Source organism: Rana temporaria, chromosome 10, assembly GCF_905171775.1.
Source record: "Rana temporaria chromosome 10, aRanTem1.1, whole genome shotgun sequence".
NCBI lineage: Eukaryota > Metazoa > Chordata > Amphibia > Anura > Ranidae > Rana > Rana temporaria.
Genome location: NC_053498.1, coordinates 151,793,996 through 151,820,388, shown reverse-complemented (window position 1 = coordinate 151,820,388; position 26,393 = coordinate 151,793,996). Strand labels below are relative to the sequence as shown.

Sequence of the window (26,393 nt, the reverse complement as noted above, 5' to 3'; positions counted from 1 at the left end):
GGTTTTGTACTGCCTTGCCATTTTAGCACCTCAAGAAATGAGATAGGCAGTCATAAAATAAAAGCTGTGTAAATTCCAGAAAATGTACCCTAGTTTGTAGACGCTATAACTTTTGCGAAAACCAATAAATATACGCTTATTGCGATTTTTTTTACTAAAGACATGTGGCTGAATACATTTTGGCCTAAATGTTTGACTAAAATTTAGTTTATTCGATTTTTTTTACTTTTTGTTATAAGAAAAATCATTTTTTTTCAAAATTTACGGTCTTTTTGCGTTTATATCGCAAAAAATAAAAATCGCAGAGGCGATCAAATACCATCAAAATAAAGCTCTATTTGTGGGAAGAAAAGGACGCAAGTTTCGTTTCGGTACAACATTGCATGACCGCGCAATTACCAGTTAAAGCAGCGCATTGCCAAATTGTAAAAACACCTCTGGTCTTTAGACAGCGTATTGGTCCGGAGCTTAAGTGGTTAATAGAAGTCTATAAGAAGTTATCTTCCTTTGATACAAGTTTAGGTACGTTGGAGGGCCCTGAAGCAGACCTTGCCCTCTTTGCTGTGGTCCTCACCAGTTTTTGCCAAGCCTTGCATTTGTATGTTCCCCGTTGTACGCTTGGAGCAGACGACGATTGTTCGCTGCTCCACTAAATTATTGTTATTTTTTTTTTCTTGTTCTCCAAAACAATCAAAAATATTGAAACATAAAATTGAAGAAGCCAAAAAAAAAAACCAAACAAACAAAAAGACAGCAGCTGAGAGATTAAGTCCCCTTTCACACTTATACAACTTGAAGCACGATTTATATAGGCCTCTTATGACGTCACATGCTTCGAGTGGTGACGACATAAGGGGGCGGGGTAATTATGTCGTCACCACCCGGAGCATGCTGGGACTGTTGACGTCATAAGAGGCCTATATTAAATCGTTGCGCACCGCACACCCGGCATTACAGCAGGAGGGAGCGTCGAGTCAACATCGGAAGAAAAGAAGAGGGAAGAAGGCGACGAGGAAGACCGGGCTGCGCCGCCGCTAGTAAAAGAGCTTCAAAGAAGAAAGCGGCCGCACAGCCGGGAAGGAGGCACCGGAGAGCGGAAGAACCAGGGAGCGCAGAGAGCAGAAGGAGAAAGTGGAGAAGATGAAAGAAGACCCCCAAAGTCAGAAGAAGACCCCCGGTTAGCGGAGGAGTCGGGAGAAGACCCCCGGAGCTGACTAATAAATGATTTTAAAAACCTGTGTAGTGCGTTTCATTTTTTTTTTTACACGTTTCCTCCAGGTGAATGGGTAGGGATGCGATGTACCCCATACTCATTCACCTAGGGTGGGGGGCCGGGATCTGGGGGGCCCCTTAATAAAGGTGGCTCCCAGATTCCGATAAGCTCCCTGCCCGCAGACCCCGACAACCAATGGCCAGGGTTGTCGGGAAGAGGCCCTTGTCCTCATCAACATGGGGGCCCCCCCTGCACCAAAGCACCCACCCCCCCATGTTGAGGGCATGTGGCCTGGTATGGCTCAGGAGAGGGGGCGCTCGCTAGTCCCCACCCCCTTTCCTGACCGGCCGGGCTGGTGCTCGGATAAGGGTCTGGTATGGACTTTGGGGGGGGACCCCACTCCGTGGGGGTTTCCCTTTAAATCCATACCAGACCGAAGGGCCCATATGCTCATGAAGGGGGTACCCATGCCGTTTTTTATTTTTAATTGGCGTGAAGTTCCCCCTAATTATTGGGGGATCAAAGTCGCGTCCCTGGTCATTGAAGTCGTACTTCAAGTTGTGGGGCAAACTCGGATCCATAGTCGTATGACTGTCTTGTCAAAATCGCAGAAAATTTGCGGTAAAATCGCGCAACTTTGAAGTCGCGCAAGTATGAAAGGGACCCAACATTTTTTTTTTTTTTGATAAAAAAATAAATAAAAAATAAATAAAAACAACATGAATAGCGCACAATCACTCACAGAGGTGACTTTGTCTTTGATGGCTTTGCGGACCAGGAAAATGGCCGCCCTCAGGATGTTCTTCAGGTCATCCTTGGAGGTCGTACTCGGCATGTCGGAGAGCTTTTTGTGCACGGCCAGTAAGGCGTCTTCCCTGTATGACCAGGTCTTCGAGTAAGCGCCTGCAACCTGGGAAGCAACAAATACGAGAAATGTACACATGATGCAACGTCATGTCATGGTATAAGGAACATTCACACGTTTTGTACATTTTATTTTTTATTATGGAAAAAAATAAAATAATAAATTTAGTGACTGGCAGTGAATTCCTTTTCATGAGCTTAGTCTGAATTTCCAATCAGACAATAAATGCCACAGATCAGGCTGACACTACACTGCTGTATACCCAGATAACACACGGTGCTCCGAGAATCCTTTATCATGTCCCGTTTATTAGGGATGCAAAGCCATATATAAAGTATACATGTGCACTGCCGAAAAATGTGTTTCTGGGGTTTTTCTGGTCATTCGTTATTGCAATTCAAAAATTCGCGAAAAAACCCCCCAAAAAAACGGAAATTTGGAAACCCAAAAATCGGAAATAACTTAACTATTAAATTACAGGTATTGGCATTTCCTTTCAAATTTGGCTCTTGGTGAACGTAATGAATATGAATTTATCAAAATAACGCATGCCGCATCTAAACAAATGGAATGCAACAAATAAATATTACATTTTTTTTTTATTATTAATAATTCGTTACGTTCCATTCGTTTAGATGCGGCATGCGTTATTTCTGATAATTCGTAACTTCGGATGTGAAAGGAAATTCCAATGCTTATAATTTAAAAGCTAGTAATAGTAAAGTTATTTCAGATTTTCGAATTTTCAGGTATTCAAATTTCCAATTTTTTTTTAATTTGCGATTTTTTACAAATATTAAAATTTGAATTAGAATATTTGGAAAAATGTGTTAAACGGGTTTGTCGAAATTCATTAAAAAAACTAATTCGGAACAAATTGCAGATGCCTAACACATAGTAAAAAGCAGATATAAAACTACATTTAAAGTGGTTGTAAACCCCCAATGCGGAAGTTGTACCTATAATAAAGGCTGACCTATAGGTACTGTAATTATCTCCTAAATGTGCGCCGTTTGAACACGACATAACCCTACTTAGGCCTCATGTACACTGCAGCTGCTAAACGCACGTTTGGGAACGCCTGAGTGTTTTTTTTTCAGCAGCCCCTGAACTCTCCTCACTGTTATCTTATGTGTACGTCACAAGGGGCGGGTCTCATGGGGACGTCACCGGACAACAACGCCGCATGGCTATATAAGGACCCGCAGAGAGTGGAGCTGGCACAAAGAAAGGAGACGGCATCAGAGAAGATCGGAGAGAGATTTTTAATAAAGGCTTCTCAAAACCGTCTCTTGTTTTTATTTATACTACAATGCTTTTTTTTGGGGTGAATGGGTAGGGGTACAATGTACCCCATACTCATTCACACAGGAGGGGGGGGGCTCCAGATTCTGATAAGCCCTCTGCCCGCAGACCTCCACAACCACAGCGCAGGATTGTCGGGAAAAGGCCCTTGTCACCATTAACATGAAGACAAGGTGCTTTGCAGTTGGGGGCTCAGAACCCTCCCTGCCCCAAAGCACTCACACCCCCATGTTGAGGGCGAATGGCCTGGTAAGGTCCAGAAGGGGGTGGAGGGTTGTCGGTAAGAGGCCCTTGTCACCATCAACATGAAGACAAGGTGCTTTGCAGTGGGGGGCTCAGAACCCGCCCTGCCCCAAAAGCACTCACACCCCCATGTTGAGGGCGAATGGCCTGGTAAGGTCCAGAAGGGGGTGGGGGAGCACGCTCGCTCGTCCCACCCCCTTTCCTGACCTGTTGGGCTGCATGCTCGGATTAAGGTATAATAGGGATTTGATGGGGGGGGACCCCCACGCCATTTTTTAGGGACCTAGGGTTTCCTCTCAAAATCCGAAAAGTCTGGTATGGTCATGGTGTGGGGTTCCTTATCAAGACCCATACCGGACTCAATGGGCCTGGTATGGATCTTGGGGTGGGGGCCCCATGCCATTTTAATTTTTTTGGCATGGGGTTCCCTTTCGAGATCCTAAGAAAACAAGTCACACCACAAGTCACATCATGATGAATCCGACTTGGATGCGACTTCTATTCAAATCAATGGACTTGAAGTCAGATCAGCAGACGGCTTTCATAGGGAACCATTGATTTGAATAGAAGAGCCAGAGAAATGCCGCTAAAAGCCAACGCGGCTAAACACGCGAAATAACGCCAATGCAAAAAAGCTACTAAAAGTGCGTTTTTTACAGCTGCTTTTTCCTGGCGATGGTAGTGGCTTCGCAGCTCGTTTTTTCTAACGCCCCGTGTGCATGAGGCCTTATTTATATATATTAAAAAAATAAAATAAAAATGATATATATAAAAATGTTAGGATCTGGAATTTGCAAAATGCAGCAGACAAGGTGAGACTCCATGGCAGAAACTTCACTCCACCAGTGTCCCTCTATAATGCAGGCAACTGGACTGACCCTTCATAAAGCGCGGGCCGTTTCCTGAGGTTTCAGGAGGACAATTTGCAGCGAGGATTTATTCCTCCTCGGTATTTGGTGAAGGGGGGCCGAGATCCCGGCATTAGGGAGGTGACATCAAATTCTCCAACATCTGTTCTGTTTTACAGACGGAGCGCGGCGATCCCTGCCAAGAGCCAAGTGGTTATGGCACGAAAAGACGAGTGTTGGCGTCAATCTCTGTGGGTACGTTTTACAGCTCTCCGTACCTTCATCCCTCCCCCACCCCCGCTCTCCATACCTTCTCATCCCTCCCCCACTGCTCTCCATACCTTCTCATCCTTCCCCCACCGCTCTCCATACCTTCTCATCCCTCCCCCACCGCTCTCCATACCTTCTCATCCCTCCCCCACTGCTCTCCATACCTTCTCATCCTTCCCCCACCGCTCTCCATACCTTCTCATCCCTCCCCCACTACTCTCCATCCCTTCTCATCCCTCCCCCACTGCTCTCCATCCCTTCTCATCCCTCCCCCACTGCTCTCCATCCCTTCATCCCTCCCCCACTACTCTCCATCCCTTCATCCCTCCCCCACTACTCTCCATCCCTTCATCCCTCCCCCACTACTCTCCATCCCTTCTCATCCCTCCCCCACTACTCTCCATACCTTCTCATCCCTCCCCCACCGCTCTCCATACCTTCTCATCCCTCCCCCACTGCTCTCCATCCCTTCTCATCCCTCCCCCACTACTCTCCATACCTTCTCATCCCTCCCCCACTGCTCTCCATCCCTTCTCATCCCTCCCCCACTGCTCTCCATCCCTTCATCCCTCCCCCACTACTCTCCATCCCTTCATCCCTCCCCCACTACTCTCCATCCCTTCATCCCTCCCCCACTACTCTCCATCCCTTCTCATCCTCCCCCACTACTCTCCATACCTTCTCATCCCTCCCCCACCGCTCTCCATACCTTCTCATCCCTCCCCCACCGCTCTCCATACCTTCTCATCCCTCCCCCACCGCTCTCCATACCTTCTCATCACTCCCCCACCGCTCTCCATACCTTCTCATCCCTCCCCCACCGCTCTCCATACCTTCTCATCCCTCCCCCACCGCTCTCCATACCTTCTCATCCCTCCCCCACCGCTCTCCATACCTTCTCATCCCTCCCCCACCGCTCTCCATACCTTTTCATCACTCCCCCACCGCTCTCCATACCTTCTCATCCCTCCCCCACCGCTCTCCATACCTTCTCACCATCTCCCCCCCCCCCACCGCTCTCCATACCTTCTCATCCCTCCCCCACCGCTCTCCATACCTTCTCATCCCTCCCCCACCGCTCTCCATACCTTCTCATCCCTCCCCCACCGCTCTCCATACCTCCTCATCCCTCCCCCACTGCTCTCCATACCTTCTCATCCCTCGCCCACCGCTCTCCATACCTTTTCATCACTCCCCCACCGCTCTCCATACCTTCTCATCCCTCCCCCACCGCTCTCCATACCTTCTCATCACTCCCCCACCGCTCTCCATACCTTCTCATCCCTCCCCCACCGCTCTCCATACCTTCTCATCCCTCCCCCACCGCTCTCCATACCTTTTCATCACTCCCCCACCGCTCTCCATACCTTCTCATCCCTCCCCCACCGCTCTCCATACCTTCTCATCCCTCCCCCACCGCTCTCCATACCTTCTCACCATCCCCCCCCCCCCACCGCTCTCCATACCTTCTCATCCCTCCCCCACCGCTCTCCATACCTTCTCATCCCTCCCCCACCGCTCTCCATACCTTCTCATCCCTCCCCCCCCACTCTCCATACCGTCTCATCCCTCCCCCACAGCTCTCCATACCTTCTCATCCCTCCCCCCCCGCTCTCCATACCGTCTCATCCCTCCCCCACAGCTCTCCATACCGTCTCATCCCTCCCCCACAGCTCTCCATACCTTCTCATCCCTCGCCCACCGCTCTCCATACCTTCTCATCCCTCCCCCACCGCTCTCCATACCTTCTCATCCCTCCCCCACCGCTCTCCATACCTTTTCATCCCTCCCCCACCGCTCTCCATACCTTCTCATCCCTCGCCCACCGCTCTCCATACCTTTTCATCACTCCCCCACCGCTCTCCATACCTTCTCATCCCTCCCCCACCGCTCTCCATACCTTCTTATCCCTCCCCCACCGCTCTCCATACCTTCTCATCCCTCCCCCACCGCTCTCCATACCTTCTCATCCCTCCCCCCCCACTCTCCATACCGTCTCATCCCTCCCCCACAGCTCTCCATACCTTCTCATCCCTCCCCCCCCGCTCTCCATACCGTCTCATCCCTCCCCCACAGCTCTCCATACCGTCTCATCCCTCCCCCACAGCTCTCCATACCTTCTCATCCCTCCCCCCCCGCTCTCCATACCGTCTCATCCCTCCCCCACAGCTCTCCATACCTTCTCATCCCTCGCCCAACGCTCTCCATACCTTCTCATCCCTCCCCCACCGCTCTCCATACCTTCTCATCCCTCGCCCACCGCTCTCCATACCTTTTCATCACTCCCCCACCGCTCTCCATACCTTCTCATCCCTCCCCCACCGCTCTCCATACCTTCTCATCCCTCCCCCACCGCTCTCCATACCTTCTCACCATCCCCCACCGCTCTCCATACCTTCTCATCCCTCTCCCCCCCGCTCTCCATACCTTCTCATCACTCCCCCACCACTCTCCATACCTTCTCATCCCTCCCCCACCACTCTCCATACCTTCTTATCCCTCCCCCCCCGCTCTCCATACCTTCTTATCCCTCCCCCCCCGCTCTCCATACCTTCTCATCCCTCCCCCACCGCTCTCCATACCTTCTTATCCCTCCCCCACCGCTCGCCATACCTTCTTATCCCTCCCCCACCACTCTCCATACCTTCTCATCCCTCCTCCACTGCTCTCCGTGATGGGACACTATTCCTCCCACTGACCCCAATGATGGGACACTATTCCTCCCACTGACACCAATGATGGGACACTATTCCTCCCACTGACCCCAATGATGGGACACTATTCCTCTCACTGACACCAATGATGGGACACTATTCCTCTCACTGACACCAATGATGGGACACTATTCCCCCCACTGACACCAATGATGGGACACTATTCCCCCCACTGACACCAATGATGGGACGCTATTCCCCCCACTGACACCAATGATGGGACACTATTCCTCCCACTGACACCAATGATGGGACACTATTCCTCCCACTGACACCAATGATGGGACACTATTCCCCCCACTGACACCAATGAGGGGGCACTATTCCTCCCACTGACACCAATGATGGGACACTTCCTCCCACTGACACCAATGATGGGACACTATTCCTCCCACTGACACCAATGATGGGGCACTATTCCTCCAACTGACACCAATGATGGGACACTATTCCCCCCACTGACACCAATGATGGGACACTATTCCTCCCACTGACACCAATGATGGGACACTATTCCTCCCACTGACACCAATGATGGGACACTATTCCTCCCACTGACACCAATGATGGGACACTATTCCTCCCACTGACACCAATGATGGGACACTATTCCTCCCACTGACACCAATGATGGGGCACTATTCAGTAAACCGTTGTGTAAAACCAGCCTGGTGGTTGTGAAGATTTCTGCCATCATAAGACTTCTTACCAAAGCCTCGCCGAACACTTCGATGGGGAACCCGGCCTCCCTCATGGCTTTCTCTGTGAGGGGCTCCGGCTCTCCGGTGATTCTGCTTCTCGGGGAATCGGCTGCAAAGTCTTCATTTATCTCCGGCTCCAGGTAAGAGAAGCCGTCATCCTTCTGCTTCCGCTGGGCTGGAAGAGGTCGCTCATCATAGGGCAACGCATCCATCTGAGAACACACAGAACAGGTTCTTAGGATTGGATGACCGGCGACTCTCTGCTGAAACTTTCGGCAAATATGAGACAACTTACATTGGTGTTGGGCACAGGGTAAGCGGGGGGTGGGGTTGGAGCTGGGGGAGGGGAAGGAGAACGCATCTGGGGAAGAGGTTTGGGTGAGGAGACTTTGGGGGTCTTCTCCTGGAATATCTGCCGCTCCTTTTTCGTCTTCTTTTCTGAAGATCTTTCCTTCTCCGGAGGAGGAGAGGAGGCCGCTTTCTGCTGGGGGCTGGAAGGATGATCCAGAGGTTCCAGAGAGGAATCCGGAGGAGCGCGGCGGATCTGCAAAAAAACGATAACAGGAAATAAACGTTTAACCCCTTCCTTACTGGGCACTTAAACCCCCCTCCTGCCCAGACCAATATTCAGCGCTGACGCACTTTGAATGACAATTACCCGGTCATCCAACACGGTACACATATGAAATTTGTATTTTTTGGTTCTTCAGCTCCGGGGACTGATCGCGGGACTCCAGCGGCGATCGGGTCCGCGGCTCCCGGAGCTTCAGGCCGGGTTGCGGGCGCGCGCCCGCGACCCACAGCTGGACAATAGCACAGCACATACCTGTACATGCTTGTGCCCTGCCGTGCAATTCTGCCGACGTATATGTGCAGGAGGCGGTCCTTAAGTGGTTAAAGGCGACACACACACACACATTATATATATATATATATATATATATATATATATATATATATATATATATATATATATATACACACACACACACACACACACATATATATATACATATATATATATATATACACACATACATACATACACACACACACACACACACATACATATATACACACACAGCCGTGCCATCCTGCCGACGTACATCGGCATGAGCCGGTCGGCAAGCGGGTAAAGTTGGTGTAAATGAGCCCTAAACATCGGGACACATTTTATGGTGGGTTCGGTGATCCCGGGGTAGGGGGGTAGTCCCCTCAGTTGTGGATCGTTGGGCAGACTCCTCCCACACAGCTCTGGGTTTTGGTTACACTGGAGCTGGCAGACGGTGGAATATTCCTCGCGGCAGCAGACGACCGTACTTCCCGCGTCCTAATCTCCTAATCATCGAATGTAAGGTCTCCGCCTCTCGCTGTAACCAGAGATCGGATCCGCTTATCATTCCCGGGCTGTCAGTAAGAAGCTATTAGAAGTTAGAGGAATCACTGGAGAAATGCGATCGGCGTGTGGGAGGAGGGCGATAATTCCCTCGGAATGTCTCCTTACATGAGGAAGCCTCTTGTTAACATATACAAGAAACCCGCAATCCCCGGGATCGGCCGGGACAATGGCGGCTTTCAGAGAGATTAAAATCGGCACCTGCGCTGAACGAGAGATTTACAGAGAGAGGAGATCCCGGCTTCGTGGTGATAAAATCTGGACTACAAATCTACATTTTATTCTTGTAATAAATGCGTGCGCCCGGCTGACGCGCCAATTGTCCCTTTTAACGGCGCGGCTCTTACTGAGCTCTCTGCCAATCAGGGAATGCGGACCCCCCACCGAGCTCCTGACAATGAAAAGGAATTAAAGTGGAAACTGGAGATTTTTTTTATGTGTTGACGTTGAGAACGCCCAACGGTTTTGAAATTCAGATACATTTTTTTTTTTTTATAAAAAAAAACACACCACTATGTTTCAGGGGTACACAAGAGCCCCCTTCATCAGGTCTTAAGAGACTAATAGACTGAGGAGGATATGGTCAGCGAATTAGAGGAAAGATCACCTAGAAAGGTCCCATTAAAAGGTACGGCAGGTCTGAAGCGTTAGGTGGTCAGTAATGCAGAGTGCAGGGGCCAGAATTATGTATTGCAAAGTTCAGAGATCAGTATGAAAACACACAGTGAAGGGGTCAGGAGTAAGAAGTGCAGCGAGTTCAGTGGTAAGTAAGAGCGCAGGGGCCATGGGCAGGGGCAGAGCCCAGGGGTCAGGCGCAGGGGCAGAGCCCAGGGGTCAGGCGCAGGGGCAGAGCGCAGGGGCCATGGGCAGAGCGCAGGGGCCATGGGCAGAGCGCAGGGGCCATGGGCAGAGCGCAGGGGCCATGGGCAGAGCGCAGGGGCCATGGGCAGAGCGCAGGGGCCATGGGCAGAGCGCAGGGGCCATGGGCAGAGCGCAGGGGCCATGGGCAGAGCGCAGGGGCCATGGGCAGAGCGCAGGGGCAGAGCCCGGGGGCCATGGGCAGAGCCCCGGGGTCAGGGGCAGAGCCCCGGGGTCAGGCGCAGGGGCAGAGCCCGGGGGCCAGGCGCAGGGGCAGAGCCCGGGGGTCAGGCGCAGGGGCAGAGCCCGGGGGTCAGGCGCAGGGGCAGAGCCCGGGGGTCAGGCGCAGGGGCAGAGCCCGGGGGTCAGGCGCAGGGGCAGAGCCCGGGGGTCAGGCGCAGGGGCAGAGCCCGGGGGTCAGGCGCAGGGGCAGAGCCCGGGGGTCAGGCGCAGGGGCAGAGCCCAGGGGTCTATTGCACATGCGCGTTTTGCACTGTGCGATCCCACTGGTCCCTGCTGTCTTCTGGGCCCGGTGTGTCTCCCAGAAGACACCGGAAGGGGGGGGTGAGGGAGGAGGCGCCGGATGTGGCAAAGGTCACCGTGGCGACCCATGCCCGGAAGTGAGAGCAAATACCAGGATTACACAGGTATCTGCTCCCCCTGAAAGGTGCCAAATGTGACACCGGGGCAGGTGGGGGCGATGTCAGGTATTCTGAAAAGCAGACGTTCCATTTTTGGGTGGAGCTCCGCTTTAAATGGCGTTTTTCCCTGGGCTCTTATGGAACGCGCACACTGACAAATCAGCATTTCACATTTGCTACAACCCTACAGCTTCTAAACTGCCCGACTTCCGCAAGACGTAGCCCGTCTACACCCCTCATAATATATACCGATGTGACGTATCCGCCGTTCGAAGCCGACACATACCAGAGCGATGTCCAGGAGATCGTGGAGCTCCAACTGCTGATAAACTTTCTGGCGATATTCTTCCATCTGCTGCTTTTTCTGCTTGGCCAAATCGTAATCTTCCTTCTCCACCGCACATCGCTTCTCCACTTCATAGCGACCGAGCCGCTCCCCCACCTACACACAATACAAACACGAGACTCGTCTATTCTGGGATTTGGTTATTAATGGAATACAGTTTTATCTTAAAGATCAAATTCCAGGCATGATCGACTTTACACAGCTGCATTGAGCCAGCTTGAAACAATGTATCTATGTACAGTATACATCATACCCTGGAAATCACTGATGAAGCCACCAGGGCCGCCATCAGGAATTTTGGGGCCCCTTACACAGCTTCAGGCATGAGCCCCCTGGAGCAGAGATCTGCAAGTTAAAGCGGAGTTCCGGCCACAATTTCACTTTTTAAATATTAATACCCCTGTAATACACAAGCTTAATGTATTCTAGTAAAGTTAGTCTGTAAACTAAGGTCCGTTTTGTTAGGTTGTTACAGCATTTAGACACTTTATAAAATAGAACTTGACTGGGGCCATCTTAAGTGTGGGCATCATGAAGCCAGACTGTATGACTTCCTGGATTTCAGCTTTGCAGATCTCGCACATGCTCAGTGCTGCACAAGCAGTGTCAGATCAGGTTTCAGCACCTGTACTGTCCAAGTCACATGATTCTTCGAGACTGGGGAGTGCACAGACTACTGGAAAGTTACACCCACTACATTCCCAGGAGTCTGTGCGGTGTAGGTTAGGAAGCATTAAGCACCTAGGTGCAGGAAGTGGGAAGATTAACTATTCTGCCTAGCAACAACACTTTGAAGGCATCTAAAAAAAAAAAAAAATTCTTAAAGGACTGATGACATTTCTTTAAAACTACTGATGTAATGTTATATTTATGGGTGGAACTCCACTTTAAGAAGCAGGGAGGGGGAACCTTGGTTTGAGAGCGTTTTGCAAGACAAGCAACATTTTTTATTAAATTTTGCCTTGATATACAAGCGATGTCTTGATATAAGAGCAGCGTCATGTCACAGCTGAGTATAAAAGAGAAGAGAGGCTCCTCCTCTAAGTGTAGCAATATGGTTACATGTAATGAAGGGACAACATTTAGCAACTTATTGCTACACTTAGAGGCGCCTCTCTTCTCTTTTATACTCTGGAACTCCTGATCGATTTTTCTTCTAATCCCTTTTGTGGAGGGACATTTTATGGTCACATTGCTAGAACCTAGAAGTGCTTTGAAATAGCATGTTTCTGGAAGGAATTATTCTCGTTTACTGTACGATATTTTGCAATCACTTCTTGTGGAAGGAGAACACGGACGTTGCGTTACAAACTGGACCAGGATCGAATTTGCCCGAGACGATCGTTACCTTCTGCAGGTCGGCAATCGCCTGTTTCAGCTTCTTGGCGTAGTCGTAGCGCTCGTGGCGGACGGCCTCCTGCTTCTTCTCGTCCAGCTTGCGGATTATTTGGGCGACCTCCGGATCTTGGTACATGTCAAAGGCCAGATCATCCAGAGGAGAAATCGCATCCGGCTTCCTGCAAACCAACAAAATGGAGGAGATGAAGGTCAGACATGTAGAACCCGCCATAAAACCCGGGGGCGGAGTTCCGATCCGTGCGCGAGACGGAAAGATTACAGAACCGGGAATTCACCGACATAAAATCTACATCTGAAAATGTTCATTAGACCCAGAAATGGGAGGAGCCAAAATGTTCAAACTTGTAACTTTTCCTGTAAAATTAGTTACACCCCCCCCCTCCTTCCTCCCCCAACACATCTCTCAAAGCGGAGTTCTGCCGCCGCAAATTAAGGTTGGGCCCCTCAGAGGTTGGGGGGGCTTTGGGTGTTGACGGAAAAAAAAAAAGGGGGATGCCACCCGGGGCCCTGGAGACCACAGGGCCCCTTAGAGGTCGGGGGGGGGGGGGGTTGGGTTGTGACGGGGAAAAAAAGGGGGATGCCACCCGGGGCCCTGGAGACCACGGGCCCCCTAAGAGGTCGGGGGGGCTTTGGGTGCTGACAAATAAAAAAATAAATAAAAAGGGGGGGGGTGCCACCCGTAATGCCTGTACCCCCCCTGATGGCGGCCCTGCTTGCGGCTTCACTTCCTGGTTCCCTACTGCACACACGCGAATCCCATAAGACAGCAGGGGGGGGGGGGCGTAGGAGGGGCCGGACGTGGTGTAGATCGCCGCGGATACTGTGGTGATGTATGCCTGGTGGACCCTGTAGGTCCAAGTAAATAAAAATAAATAAAAAAAAAGACTTTACTTCCACTTTAAATCCTGCTCAGACATTGATCTGTACGTATTGTGCGCTTGGCGCAGGAAATGACGGATCGCCAATAAAGAACATTGCCGGATGATTATCTTCTATTTACACAAAAGACAATCAATCTGCCCGGCAACAACATCCCAACAATGAATGAAATATGGAAGAGATCTTACAAAGGGATTGGAGAAGGTTTGTATTTTGTTGCCGTAACCAACGTTCCCAGATCTCCCGATACGCCGCCGATCATCAAACATTCATCTCACATCAATGTAATCTCCGGGTAAATGAAGGCTGACAGAACCTCTCCACTGCCCCTCCTCCTCTGTCCTTTAACCACTTAAGGACCAGAAGATTTACCCCCCCCCCCCCTATGACCAGGCCATTTTTTGTAATACGGCACTGCGTTACTTTAACCACTTCAGCCCCGGGAACCATTATGCAGCTAAAAGACCAGGCCTGTTTTTTTGCGATTCGGCACTGCGTCGCTTTAACTGACAATTGCGCGGTCGTGCGACGTGTCTCCCAAACAAAATTGACGTCCTTTTTTCCCCACACAAATAGAGCTTTCTTTTGGTGGTATTTGATCACCTCTGCGGTCTTTTATTTTTTTGCGCTATAAACAAAAATGGAGCGACAATTTTGAAAAAAAAATGCAATATCTTTTACTTTTTTCTATAATAAATATCACCCAAAAAAGATAGGGGGGAGGGGAGCGGGGACAGGTGTAAAGCAAAAAAATAAACGGGAGGGGGACCGGGCCTGTAAGGGGCGCTGTGGACCCTTGGGCCCCTTACAGGTGTAATGCCCAAAAAAAAAAAAAAAAAAAACACACAGGAGGGGGGCCAGCCGGGCCCCTTACAGGTGTAATGCCCCCCCCCCCCTGATGGCGGCCCTGCCGACGGGTACCCGCGATTACCGGCAACAGATCCACGTCCCGTCAGGTGAGAGGAGACCGATGTGTGTTCTCAGTTCAGAGGAACGCCGATCGCTCTCCTACCCTTGGGAGTCCCCTCCCCCCTACAGTTAGAATCACTCCCTAGAATACACAATTTACCCCTAATCAGTGCATTTTTATAGCGCTAAATCGCTAATCGCTGAATAAATGTCACTGGACTCAAAATAGCATCAAAAGTGTCCAATATGTCCGCCGCAATGTCAGTCATGGTAAACTATTACTAACATTACTATGGAGAAAAAAAGATGCCATAAATCTATCCCCTATTTTGTAGACGCTATAAAACTTTTGCGCAAAACAATCAATAAACGCTTATTGCGGATTTTTTAACCAAAAAATATGTAGAAGAATACGTATCGGCCTGAACTGAGGAAATCATTGTTTTTTTTTTTTTTTATTTGGATATTTATTATAGCAAAAAAAAAAAAGAATATTGCGTTTTTTTTCCCCGCTCTATTTTTGTTTATAGCGCAAAAAATAAAAACCGCGAAACCGGTCGAGGCCTTCTGGCTCCACCTATCTGTCACAATTGGTTGTATACCCAATGTTGATTTGTGGGGTCTGTTCCCAAATGTTTTTAACGTGTAAACCGTTTTATGTAGATAAATTTAGTTTTTTACACTTACCTGCTTTCTTATCAGTGCCGTGAAAGTCCCTCCCCCCTCCTTTTTTTGACCTATGTTTATGGAATTGCCTGGGCCTCAAGCAGCCTTGGCTCTTTAAATTATTGGGTCATACAAGTTATATGTGATCAAATACCACCAAAAGAAATCTCTATTTGTGGGGGGAAAAAAACGCCAATTTTGTTTGGGAGCCACGTCGCACGACCGCGCAATTGTCAGTTAAAGCGACGCAGTGCCGAATCGCAAAAAGGGGCCTAGTCCTTTAGCTGCATAATGGTCCGGGGCTGAAGTGGAATATAAGAATATCATTCTCGTGTGACTTGGAAAGAGAAGGATGCAGAGTCCGGTCTCGCTTTAATTTCCTTTTATTATGAAGCTGAATTGCGCAGCATCGCTGGCTTCTCTTACCCCGTAAACGCGGGATCAATGCCGCTGTCTTCAAAGCTGCTCCCCAGGTATTGGTCAATGATCTTCTCCCGGGTTGGCTGAAAATCAGAACACAGAAAAGATAAAACGTATACCCTGTTTCCCCAAAAATAAGACCTACCCTGAAAATAAGACCTAGCGCTATTTTCCAGGAGGGCTGCAATATAAGCCCTACCCTGAAAATAAGCCCTAGTTAAAAATGCTTGTAAAATCCTATAATACACTCTATTATAGTAGTATATAATGTACAATGTGTGTGTTTATGTAATATAATTGCGGGAGAAGAGAGCTCCGGCGGTTAACAGAAGCACAGAGCGGCTCTATAACAAAGGTATTTGGCACAATTATATTACAGAAACACACATTGTACATTATATAATACTGTAATAGAGTGGATTGTAGGATTTTACAAGCATTTTATCTCGGTTCACACTGGGGATTTCTGACAGGCAGGGAGGGAGAGGGGGAGAGAAGACAGCACATTACATAGTAAGACCTACCCCGAAAATAAGCCCTACTGTGTCTTTTGTTGGCATAATTAATATAAGACCCGGGCTTATTTTCGGGGAAACACGGTATAAACGCAGGTGTGACAGACCCAAGCGGGACAGAGGCGTTTGGAGAAGACTGCGGTGTGGCCTCCTGCCTACGGGCCCTGGCTTTATAGGGGACACTACTCTCTGGGAGGTGTGTGCCTGGGGGACCCTTGGAGTGCTTCGGATTCCAGTCCATGTTTCCCCAAAACACACAGACTCCGGGAACTGGAGGACCCCGATACATATTTGGGGTCTCTATGCACAAACCAGCAATGATTGCGTTAGATCAGGGATATGCAATTAGCGGACCTCCAGCTGTTGCAGAACTACAAGTCCCATGAGGCATTGCAAGACTCTGACAGCCACAAGCATGACACCCAGAGGCATGATGGGACTTGTAGTTTTACAACAGCTGGAGGTCGGCTAATTTCATATCCCTGCTTTAGATTGCGATACTCAGAATTGATGTTCATATCATCCCGACTCTGGGTTCTCCTGATATAGTCAGATTATTAAGGTGATAAGTGTGTGTTCAGTAGGACTCTCCCATTGTGTGCCTCCAAGGCGTGCATTCCCATTGTTAATTGAGTCACCTATTGTTTCTGTCTGTTGGCTAATTTTTAGAGGTTCCTTTATGATTGAATTAGTCTGGTGTCACCTCGTTATCCAACAATTGCGTGATGTTTTGGGTAAATATTTGGTTTTAGGCTCCATTTACACTTTGGACATCAAAGTCGCATGACAAGTCGCTCCCCGTGTTTTCCAATGATAACCATTCATATAAAATGTAAAACTTAAAAGTTGCAACAACTTCAAAAGCAATTCATGCGCTACTTTGGTCGGACTTTCGTGCAGCCTGAGGGACAGACTTCAATGTTAAAGTAGAACTAAAAGGCAAAAAACGTTTAGTTTTTGTTTTGGATAGAGTAGAGATCGATTCGAACACATGTCAATTTTTATTGCTAATCTCTAATTGTGCCGTTTCCATTGTCATTAAAAAATGAAAGTAAAGCCTTCCCGACCTCACTCGACGGACGATTCGCCTATGGCAGGGGTGTCCTAACTTTTTTCAAAGAGGGACAGATTTGATGAAGTGAACATCCTTGAGGACCGACCATTTTGCCTGAGATTCTGTGAACCATTAAAAATCTGTCTAAGCAGCCTAAATCAGTCCCCATCTGCAGCCTCACAAGTGCCATGCATGCAGCACCCACCCCCACTGCCATGAATGCAGCACACAATGCAGCACCCACCCCCACTGCCATGAATGCAGCACTCACCCCCATTGCCATGAATGCAGCACTCACCCCCACTGCCATGCATGCAGCACCCACCCCCACTGCCATGAATGCAGCACCCACCCCCACTGCCATGCACCCACCCCCATTGCCATGCATGCAGCACCCATCCCCACTGCCATGCACCCACCCCCATTGCCATGCATGCAGCACCCACCCCCACTGCCATGCATGCAGCACCCACCCCCACTGCCATGAATGCAGCACCCACCCCCACTGCCATGCACCCACCCCCATTGCCATGCATGCAGCACCCATCCCCACTGCCATGCACCCACCCCCATTGCCATGCATGCAGCACCCACCCCCACTGCCATGCATGCAGCACCCACCCCCACTGCCATGCATGCAGCACCCACCCCCACTGCCATGCATGCAGCACCCACCCCCACTGCCATGCATGCAGCACCCACCCCCACTGCCATGAATGCAGCACCCACCCCCACTGCCATGCAGCACCCACCCCCACTGCCATGAATGCAGCACCCACCCCCACTGCCATGCACCCACCCCCATTGCCATGCATGCAGCACCCATCCCCACTGCCATGCACCCACCCCCATTGCCATGCATGCAGCACCCACCCCCACTGCCATGCATGCAGCACCCACCCCCACTGCCATGCATGCAGCACCCACCCCCACTGCCATGAATGCAGCACCCACCCCCACTGCCATGCATGCAGCACCCACCCCCACTGCCATGCATGCAGCACCCACCCCCACTGCCATGAATGCAGCACTCACCCCCATTGCCATTAATGCAGCACCCACCCCCACTGCCATGAATGCAGCACCCACCCCCACTGCCATGAATGCAGCACCCACCCCCCACTGCCATGAATGCAGCACCCACAACCACTGCCATGAATGCAGCACCCACCCCCACTGCCATGAATGCAGCACCCACCCCCACTGCCATGAATGCAGCACCCACCCCCACTGCCATGCACCCACCCCCACTGCCATGAATGCAGCACACACCCCCACTGCCATGAATGCAGCACACACCCCCACTGCCATGAATGCAGCACACACCCCCACTGCCATGAATGCAGCACACACCCCCACTGCCATGAATGCAGCACCCACCCCCACTGCCATGAATGCAGCACCCACCCCCACTGCCATGAATGCAGCACTCACCCCCACTGCCATGCATGCAGCACCCACCCCCACTGCCATGCACCCACCCCCATTGCCATGAATGCAGCACCCACCCCCACTGCCATGAATGCAGCACTCACCCCCACTGCCATGAATGCAGCACCCACCCCCACTGCCATGAATGCAGCACCCACCCCCACTGCCATGAATGCAGCACCCACCCCCACTGCCATGAATGCAGCACCCACCCCCACTGCCATGAATGCAGCACCCACCCCCACTGCCATGAATGCAGCACTCACCCCCACTGCCATGAATGCAGCACCCACCCCCACTGCCATGAATGCAGCACTCACCCCCACTGCCATGAATGCAGCACCCACCCCCACTGCCATGAATGCAGCACCCACCCCCACTGCCATGAATGCAGCACCCACCCCCACTGCCATGAATGCAGCACCCACCCCCACTGCCATGCACCCACCCCCACTGCCATGAATGCAGCACCCACCCCCACTGCCATGAATGCAGCACCCACCCCCACTGCCATGAATGCAGCACCCACCCCCCACTGCCATGAATGCAGCACCCACCCCCCACTGCCATGAATGCAGCACCGACCCCCACTGCCATGAATGCAGCACCCACCCCCACTGCCATGCACCCACCCCCACTGCCATGAATGCAGCACCCACCCCCACTGCCATGAATGCAGCACCCACCCCCACTGCCATGAATGCAGCACCCACCCCCCACTGCCATGAATGCAGCACCCACCCCCCACTGCCATGAATGCAGCACCCACCCCCCACTGCGAATGCAGCACCCACCCCCCACTGCCATGAATGCAGCACCCACCCCTACTGCCATGAATGCAGCACTCACCCCCACTGCCATGAATGCAGCACCCACCCCCACTGCCATGAATGCAGCACTCACCCCCACTGCCATGAATGCAGCACTCACCCCCATTGCCATGAATGCAGCACTCACCAATCCCTCCCTCGTCTAGACTGTAAGCTCTAACGAGCGGGGCCCTTTGATCCCTCCTGTATTGAATTGTATTGTAACTTTACTGTCTTCCCTGATGTTGTAAAGCGCTGCGCAAACTGTTGGCGCTATATAAATCCTGTATAATAATAATAATAATGCCATCAGTACAGCCTGATTCATGCCCATCTGCAGCCTTGGAGGAGACAGGGAGGGGGCGGGACGAGCGCCGACAGACATATAGGAGAAACTCCCGTTTTCTCAGTGGCCTCTTTAATTGAAAGTCCCGCCTCCTATGATGGACAGAACAGTCGTCCAATGGCAGCGCAGTTTTTTTTTTTTTTTATCCAACCACAATGTTACGTCTATGGGCGCCTTCACTCCTATATTCACATTCCATCACACAAATCATCATTATATATTTACCACGTTTTCTTCATTAATGTCCACGGGGTCACCAATTATATTTATTGCAATCAGGGCGACCTACACAGGAAACAAAGAAGAGAAATGGCGCCGATTAATGCAAGCCGCACCCCAGAAAGCTTGTTATTTAGCTGTCAGTCAAACAGTTACATCCATATTGTCTCCGCCCACGGACCACCCCTCACTAACGCGTTTCGCCAATAAAGGCTAGATCGCAAGGAGAACGGTATTGAGGATATTAGGCCACACAGCCTATAAGAATATGCAGACAGGACAACAGTCGGGTCACATGACACCCAATCATACCACACAATGGGACAACAACAGGCTGTGCGAATCGCAGCCACCAATCAGATTTTGTTGATATTTCACAGTGCAGGAAATGAACAGAAGATGGTGATTGGACGGAGACTCCGGGGGGGTTACCTGGTTGTAGAGATTATATCTGTTGGCGTAGTTCTTATGGAAGATGACTTTGAGATATTGCCCCACCGCGTCCACATAGACAGACTTCAGCTCTCTGGCCTTGTATCCCGTCTTCTCGTTATCAGAAAGAGCCACGTACCTGAAAACAACAAGAGATCTTAGGCCCGCCATACATTATACAATTTTCCTTTAGATTTACCAAAACCGTATAATATCAGGTCAAACCGAAACACTTAACCACTTACAGACCGCCCGCCGCAGGAATACGTTGGCTGTTTGAAGCGGGATATAGTTGTTATAGTAGCAGCTAGCCTCTGTAACCCCGGTATTCTCTTCTTCAGCGGGCGGTAAAAAGAGGTCTCTGCAGCGGATCCGCCGCAAGATCCCTTTTATCGGCGGCGGGAGAGGGGCACCCCCTCCAGCCGCTCTCCCGGGCCCTCTGCCACGGCGATTGCGTCTGTCCCCTTGCTGTGTATGGAGAGGAGTGAGGGGGAAGATGATCCCCACCCGTCTCCATATCACTGCAGGGTGGAAGCGACGCCAAAACTTTACTACTGTCCATAGCGCCGCACGCAGATATACGTCTGCAGCATGGCACGGGCAGGCAGAAGGACGTGTATATATACGTCCCCTTTAAGAAGCGGTTGCTGCGGGCGTGCCGCGATCTCTGTGAGCGTGCCCGCACGGACTTGAACGCAGATGGCTTACCCGCAATCGCCTCATGGAGACATAGAACAAGGAGATGTGTAAACACAACATCTCCCTGTTCTGCTTAGTGACATGTCACTGATCGTCTGTTCCCTGTCATCGGGAACACGATCAGTGACGTGTCACAGCAAGCCACCCCCCCCCCCCCTACAGTAAGAATCACGCCTTAGGGAACACTTAACCCCTACAGCGCCACCTAGTGGTTAAACCCTTCCCTGCCAGTGTCATTTTCACAGTAATCAGTGCATTTTATTATTATATTTTGACACTGTTTAAAAAATATATATATATATATATATATATATATATATATATATATATATATATATATATATATATATATATATATATATATATACACACACACACACACACACACACACACAAAATTTAAAACAGTATCAAAATAAAAGAAAGTAAAATAAGATTATTTTTTAAAGTGCCCCCTCGCAACAAGCTCGCGCGCAGAAGTGAACGCTTACGTGAGCAGCGCCTGCATATGAAAACGGTGTTCAAACCACACATGTGAGGTATCGCCGCGATCGTTAGAGCGAGAGCAATAATTCTAGCCCTAGACCTCCTCTGTAACTCAAAACATGCAACCTGTAGGATTTTTTAAACGTCGCCTATGAAGATTTTTATGGGTAAACGTTTGTCGCCATTCGACGAGCGGCCGAAAACTTTGAAGCGTGACATGTTGGATATCAATTTACTCGGTGCAACATCCTCTTTCACAATATATAAAAAAAAATTGGACTAACTCTACAGTTTTATTTTTTTTAATTAAAAAAGTGCTTTTTCCCCCCCCCCAAAAAAAGTAAGCTTTTAAGACCGCTGCGCAAATACGGTGTGACAAAAAGTATTGCAACGGCCGTCATTTTATTCTCTACGATGTTAGAAAAAAAAAAAAGGGTTTGGGGGTTCTAAGTAATTTTCTAGCAAAAAAGCTAAAATTGCAACGCCCACAATTTCATTATATAGGGCCTCTGATGGAGATATCCACCTCTCTATTCATATCTATCTAATTTTTTATTATATTAATATACAATAATAATAAATAAAAAAAAAGTAGGAGGGAGAGAGAGACCCTATATCAGTGATGGAGAACCTTGGCACCCCGGATGTTTTGGAACTACATTTCCCATGATGCTCCACTACACTGCAGAGTGCCTGAGAATCATGGGAAATGTAGTTCCTAAACATCTGGGGTGCCGAGGTTCACGATCACTGCCCTATATAATAAAATGGTGGGCGTTTAATTTTTTTATGTCACACGGTATTTGTGCAGCGGTTTTTCAAACACAATTTTTTGGAAAAAAACAAAACAAAAACATTCATGAATTAAAAAAAACAAAAACAAAAAACAGTAAAGTTAGCCCAATTTTGTTGTATAATGTGAAAGGCGATGTTACGGTACTTAAAAAAAATCCCCATAGGCGACGCGTTAACATTTTTACAGGTTACCAGTTCAGAGTTGCATAGGAGGTCTAGTGCTAGAATTATTGCTCTCGCTCTAAAGGGGAAGTATAATGTTTGGGGAAATTGTAAAGGCTAAAAGAATGGACAGCCACACCTCCAAAAAAAAAACAATTAAAGATGAAAAATGCACTACAAAACACAGCAGAACAGTGGAGATAGCAGCCTACGCGTTTCACACTGCGGTCAGTGCTTAATCATGATTAACCACTTCCGGACCGCCTCCTGCACATATACGTCAGCAGAATGGCACGGCTGGGCACAAGCACATATATATACGTCCTGTACTTGTACCCAGCCGTGGGTTGCGGCGCGCTCCCACGACCCGGTCCGAAGCTCCGGGACCGCGGGTCCCGTGGACCCGATCGCCGCTCGAGTGCGGCGATCGCTCCCCGGAGCTGAAGAACGGGGAGAGCCGTATGTAAACACAGCTTCCCCGTGCTTCACTGTGGCGGTGTATCGATCGCGTCATTCCCTTTGTAGGGGAGACACGATCGATGACGTCACACCTACAGCCACACCCCCCTACAGTTGTAAACACTCACAAAGTGAACCCTAACTCCTACAGCGCCACCTTGTGTTTAACTCCCAAACTTCAACTGTCATTTTCACAATAAACAATGCAACTTAAATGCATTTTTTGCTGTGAAAATGACAATGGTCCCAAAAATGTGTCAAAATTGTCCGAAGTGTCCGCCATAATGTCGCAGTCACGAAAAAAAATCGCTGATCGCCGCCGTTAGTAGTAAAAAAAATAAAAAAAAATAAAAATGCAATAAAACTATCCCCTATTTTGTAAACGCTATAAATTTTGCGCAAACCAACCGATAAACGATTATTGGGATTTTTTTTTACCAAAAATAGGTAGAAGAATACGTATCGTCCTAAACTGAGGAAAAAAAAAAAATTTTTATATATTTTTGGGGGATATTTATTATAGCAAAAAGTAAAAAATATTGCATTTTTTTCCAAATTGTCGCTCTATTTTTGTTTATAGCGCAAAAACTAAAAACCACAGAGGTGATCAAATACCACCAAAAGAAAGCTCTATTTGTGGGGAAAAAAGGACGCCAATTTTGTTTGGGAGCCACGTCGCACGACCGCGCAATTGTCTGTTAAAGCGACGCAGTCCCGAACTGTAAAAACCCCTTGGGTCTTTAGCCAGCATATTGGTCCGGGGCTTAAGTGGTTAAGCACTGACCGCAGTGTGAAACGCGTAGGCTGCCATCTCCACTGTTCTGTGTTTTGTAGTGCATTTGTCATCTTTTTTTTATTGTTTTTTTTTGGAGGTGCGGCTGTCCATTCTTTTAGCCTTTACAATTTGCCTTGTGCATTGCCGGCACTCCTGGTCTCCTGAGAAGCTACCGATTATCCAGCACACCCACCTGGAGCGGAAACTCCCTTTTTCCTATAATGTTTGGGGGGTTCTAAATAATTTTCTAGCAAAAAAAAAAAATACAGATTTAAATGTGTAAACAAAAAAGTGTCAGAAAAGGCGGGGTCTTCAAGTGGTTATAATCAGTTAGTTCCTTTTGGGATAAAAGGTTTTCCATAAATAAAAGCCGATCATTTTAAGCACACCCGTCAGTGTTGAATGGTTTGTCCCAACGCTGCAGGAGAGCTTGTTCTGTTGAAAAACAGACTTACTGGCTGGATCACCAGATGAAAATAAAAGAAAGCCGAAAAAAAAAAAAAAGAAAACAAATGCACATCTGAGAATTGACAAGTTTCAATATAATAAATGTTTGATTTTGGGTTAAATACCACTTTATCATTTATTTCTTCTGAAGAAGTAATTTGGGGGGTAAAACCCCCCCAAAGAAATAAAATAAGCCCCAGCTACTGAGCAGAACTGAACGATCGGCCTCCTTTTGCTCGGAGACAGATTTTAGTTTACATTCAATGCGTCTTTTGAAAAATAAAAATGTAGACACACGGCGCCCCCTGGTGGTGAAATAGTAAAATGACGGCCTACCCGAGTCTGCGGAATCGCTCGGTCTGGTACGGAGTGAAGTATTCCGGAAGACTTTCGGAAATGTAGAACTCGATCTTGGAGGAGATCATGTACTGATGAGCCAAGAGCTGCAGCTTCCGGATCCGGCATCTCTCCACCATATGGATCACAATCTCCTGAGGGTACTGACAGAACCTGGGGGGAGGGGGGGGGGGGGGGGGGGGGGGGGGGGGGGAACATGTAAAGCACACGGCTACAGACATCATCATCATCATCGTCGTATCTTCTGAACTCTTATCTAAAGCAGAATTCCTGACACCCTGCTGAACGCACACATACAGAGCATATAGAAAATAATGATCCAATGTTGTTGCTTTGCAGCCTGAAATGAAGACAGACACCATTTATGTTTTATCCAGCTGTGTTTACGCCAAGTTGGGAAAAGGATCCCCCCCCCCCCCACCCTTGTGTGTCCCCCTTTAGCTTTAATTCCAGCCTTTAGTCTGTTGGGATTTGTCTAACTTTGCAATTGTTCCCCGCTCTTCTCTGCAGAACGGCTCGGGGTTCATATACACTTTAAGGTGACCATTTGTGGACTGCAGCCTTCAAACATTCCACAGATTTTCAATGGGGTTTAAGTCTGGGCTCTGACTAGGCCATGCAAGGACGCTCCCCGCCTCCTCCCCCAACCGCTGTGTTCTCATTGGTGGACATTCCCCGCCTCCTCCCCCAACTGCTGTGTTCTCATTGGTGGACATTCCCCGCCTCCTCCCCCAACTGCTGTGTTCTCATTGGTGGACATTCCCCGCCTCCTCCCCCAACTGCTGTGTTCTCATTGGTGGACATTCCCCGCCTCCTCCCCCAACTGCTGTGTTCTCATTGGTGGACATTCCCCGCCTCCTCCCCCAACTGCTGTGTTCTCATTGGTGGACATTCCCCGCCTCCTCCCCCAACTGCTGTGTTCTCATTGGTGGACATTCCCCGCCTCCTCCCCCAACTGCTGTGTTCTCATTGGTGGACATTCCCCGCCTCCTCCCCCAACTGCTGTGTTCTCATTGGTGGACATTCCCCGCCTCCTCCCCCAACTGCTGTGTTCTCATTGGTGGACATTCCCCGCCTTCTCCTCCAACCACTGTGTGCTCATTGGTGGACATTCCTCGCCTCCTCCCCCAACCGCTGTGTTCTCATTGGTGGACATTCCCCGCCTTCTCCTCCAACCTCTGTGTGCTCATTGGTGGACATTCCCCGCCTTCTCCTCCCAACCACTGTGTGCTCATTGGTGGACATTCCCCACCTTCTCCTCCAACCACTGTGTGCTCATTGGTAGACATTCCCCGCCTCCTCCTCCAACCCCTGTGTGCTCATTGGTGGACATTCCCCGCCTCCTCCTCCAACCACTGTGTGCTCATTGGTAGACATTCCCCGCCTCCTCCTCCAACCCCTGTGTTCTCATTGGTAGACATTTCCCGCCTTCTCCTCCAACCACTGTGTTCTCATTGGTAGACATTCCCCGCCTTCTCCTCCAACCACTGTGTGCTCATTGGTGGACATTCCCCGCCTTCTCCTCCAACCACTGTGTGCTCATTGGTGGACATTCCCCGCCTTCTCCTCCCAACCACTGTGTGCTCATTGGTGGACATTCCCCGCCTTCTCCTCCAACCACTGTGTGCTCATTGGTGGACATTCCCCGCCTCCTCCTCCAACCGCTGTGTGCTCATTGGTGGACATTTCCCGCCTTCTCCTCCAACCACTGTGTTCTCATTGGTGGACATTCCCGCCTCCTCCTCCAACCACTGTGTGCTCATTGGTGGACATT

General features: G+C 49.7%; 1 protein-coding gene across 2 annotated transcripts in view; it reads right to left on the bottom strand.

The window, feature by feature from the left end:
• Positions 1-26,393, bottom strand: part of CEP104 (centrosomal protein 104) — a 93,660-nt gene that overhangs the window by 60,442 nt on the left and 6,825 nt on the right. For both annotated transcript variants that reach the window (XM_040326557.1, XM_040326559.1), the window contains exons 3-11: positions 24,599-24,772; positions 20,440-20,578; positions 20,014-20,073; positions 15,640-15,716; positions 12,749-12,917; positions 11,341-11,496; positions 8,455-8,703; positions 8,168-8,371; positions 1,956-2,123 (exon numbers count right to left, since the gene is read on the bottom strand). In XM_040326557.1, coding sequence (XP_040182491.1) covers positions 1,956-2,123; positions 8,168-8,371; positions 8,455-8,703; positions 11,341-11,496; positions 12,749-12,917; positions 15,640-15,716; positions 20,014-20,073; positions 20,440-20,578; positions 24,599-24,772 — 1,396 coding nt within the window. The remainder of the gene's footprint in view (positions 1-1,955; positions 2,124-8,167; positions 8,372-8,454; positions 8,704-11,340; positions 11,497-12,748; positions 12,918-15,639; positions 15,717-20,013; positions 20,074-20,439; positions 20,579-24,598; positions 24,773-26,393) is intronic.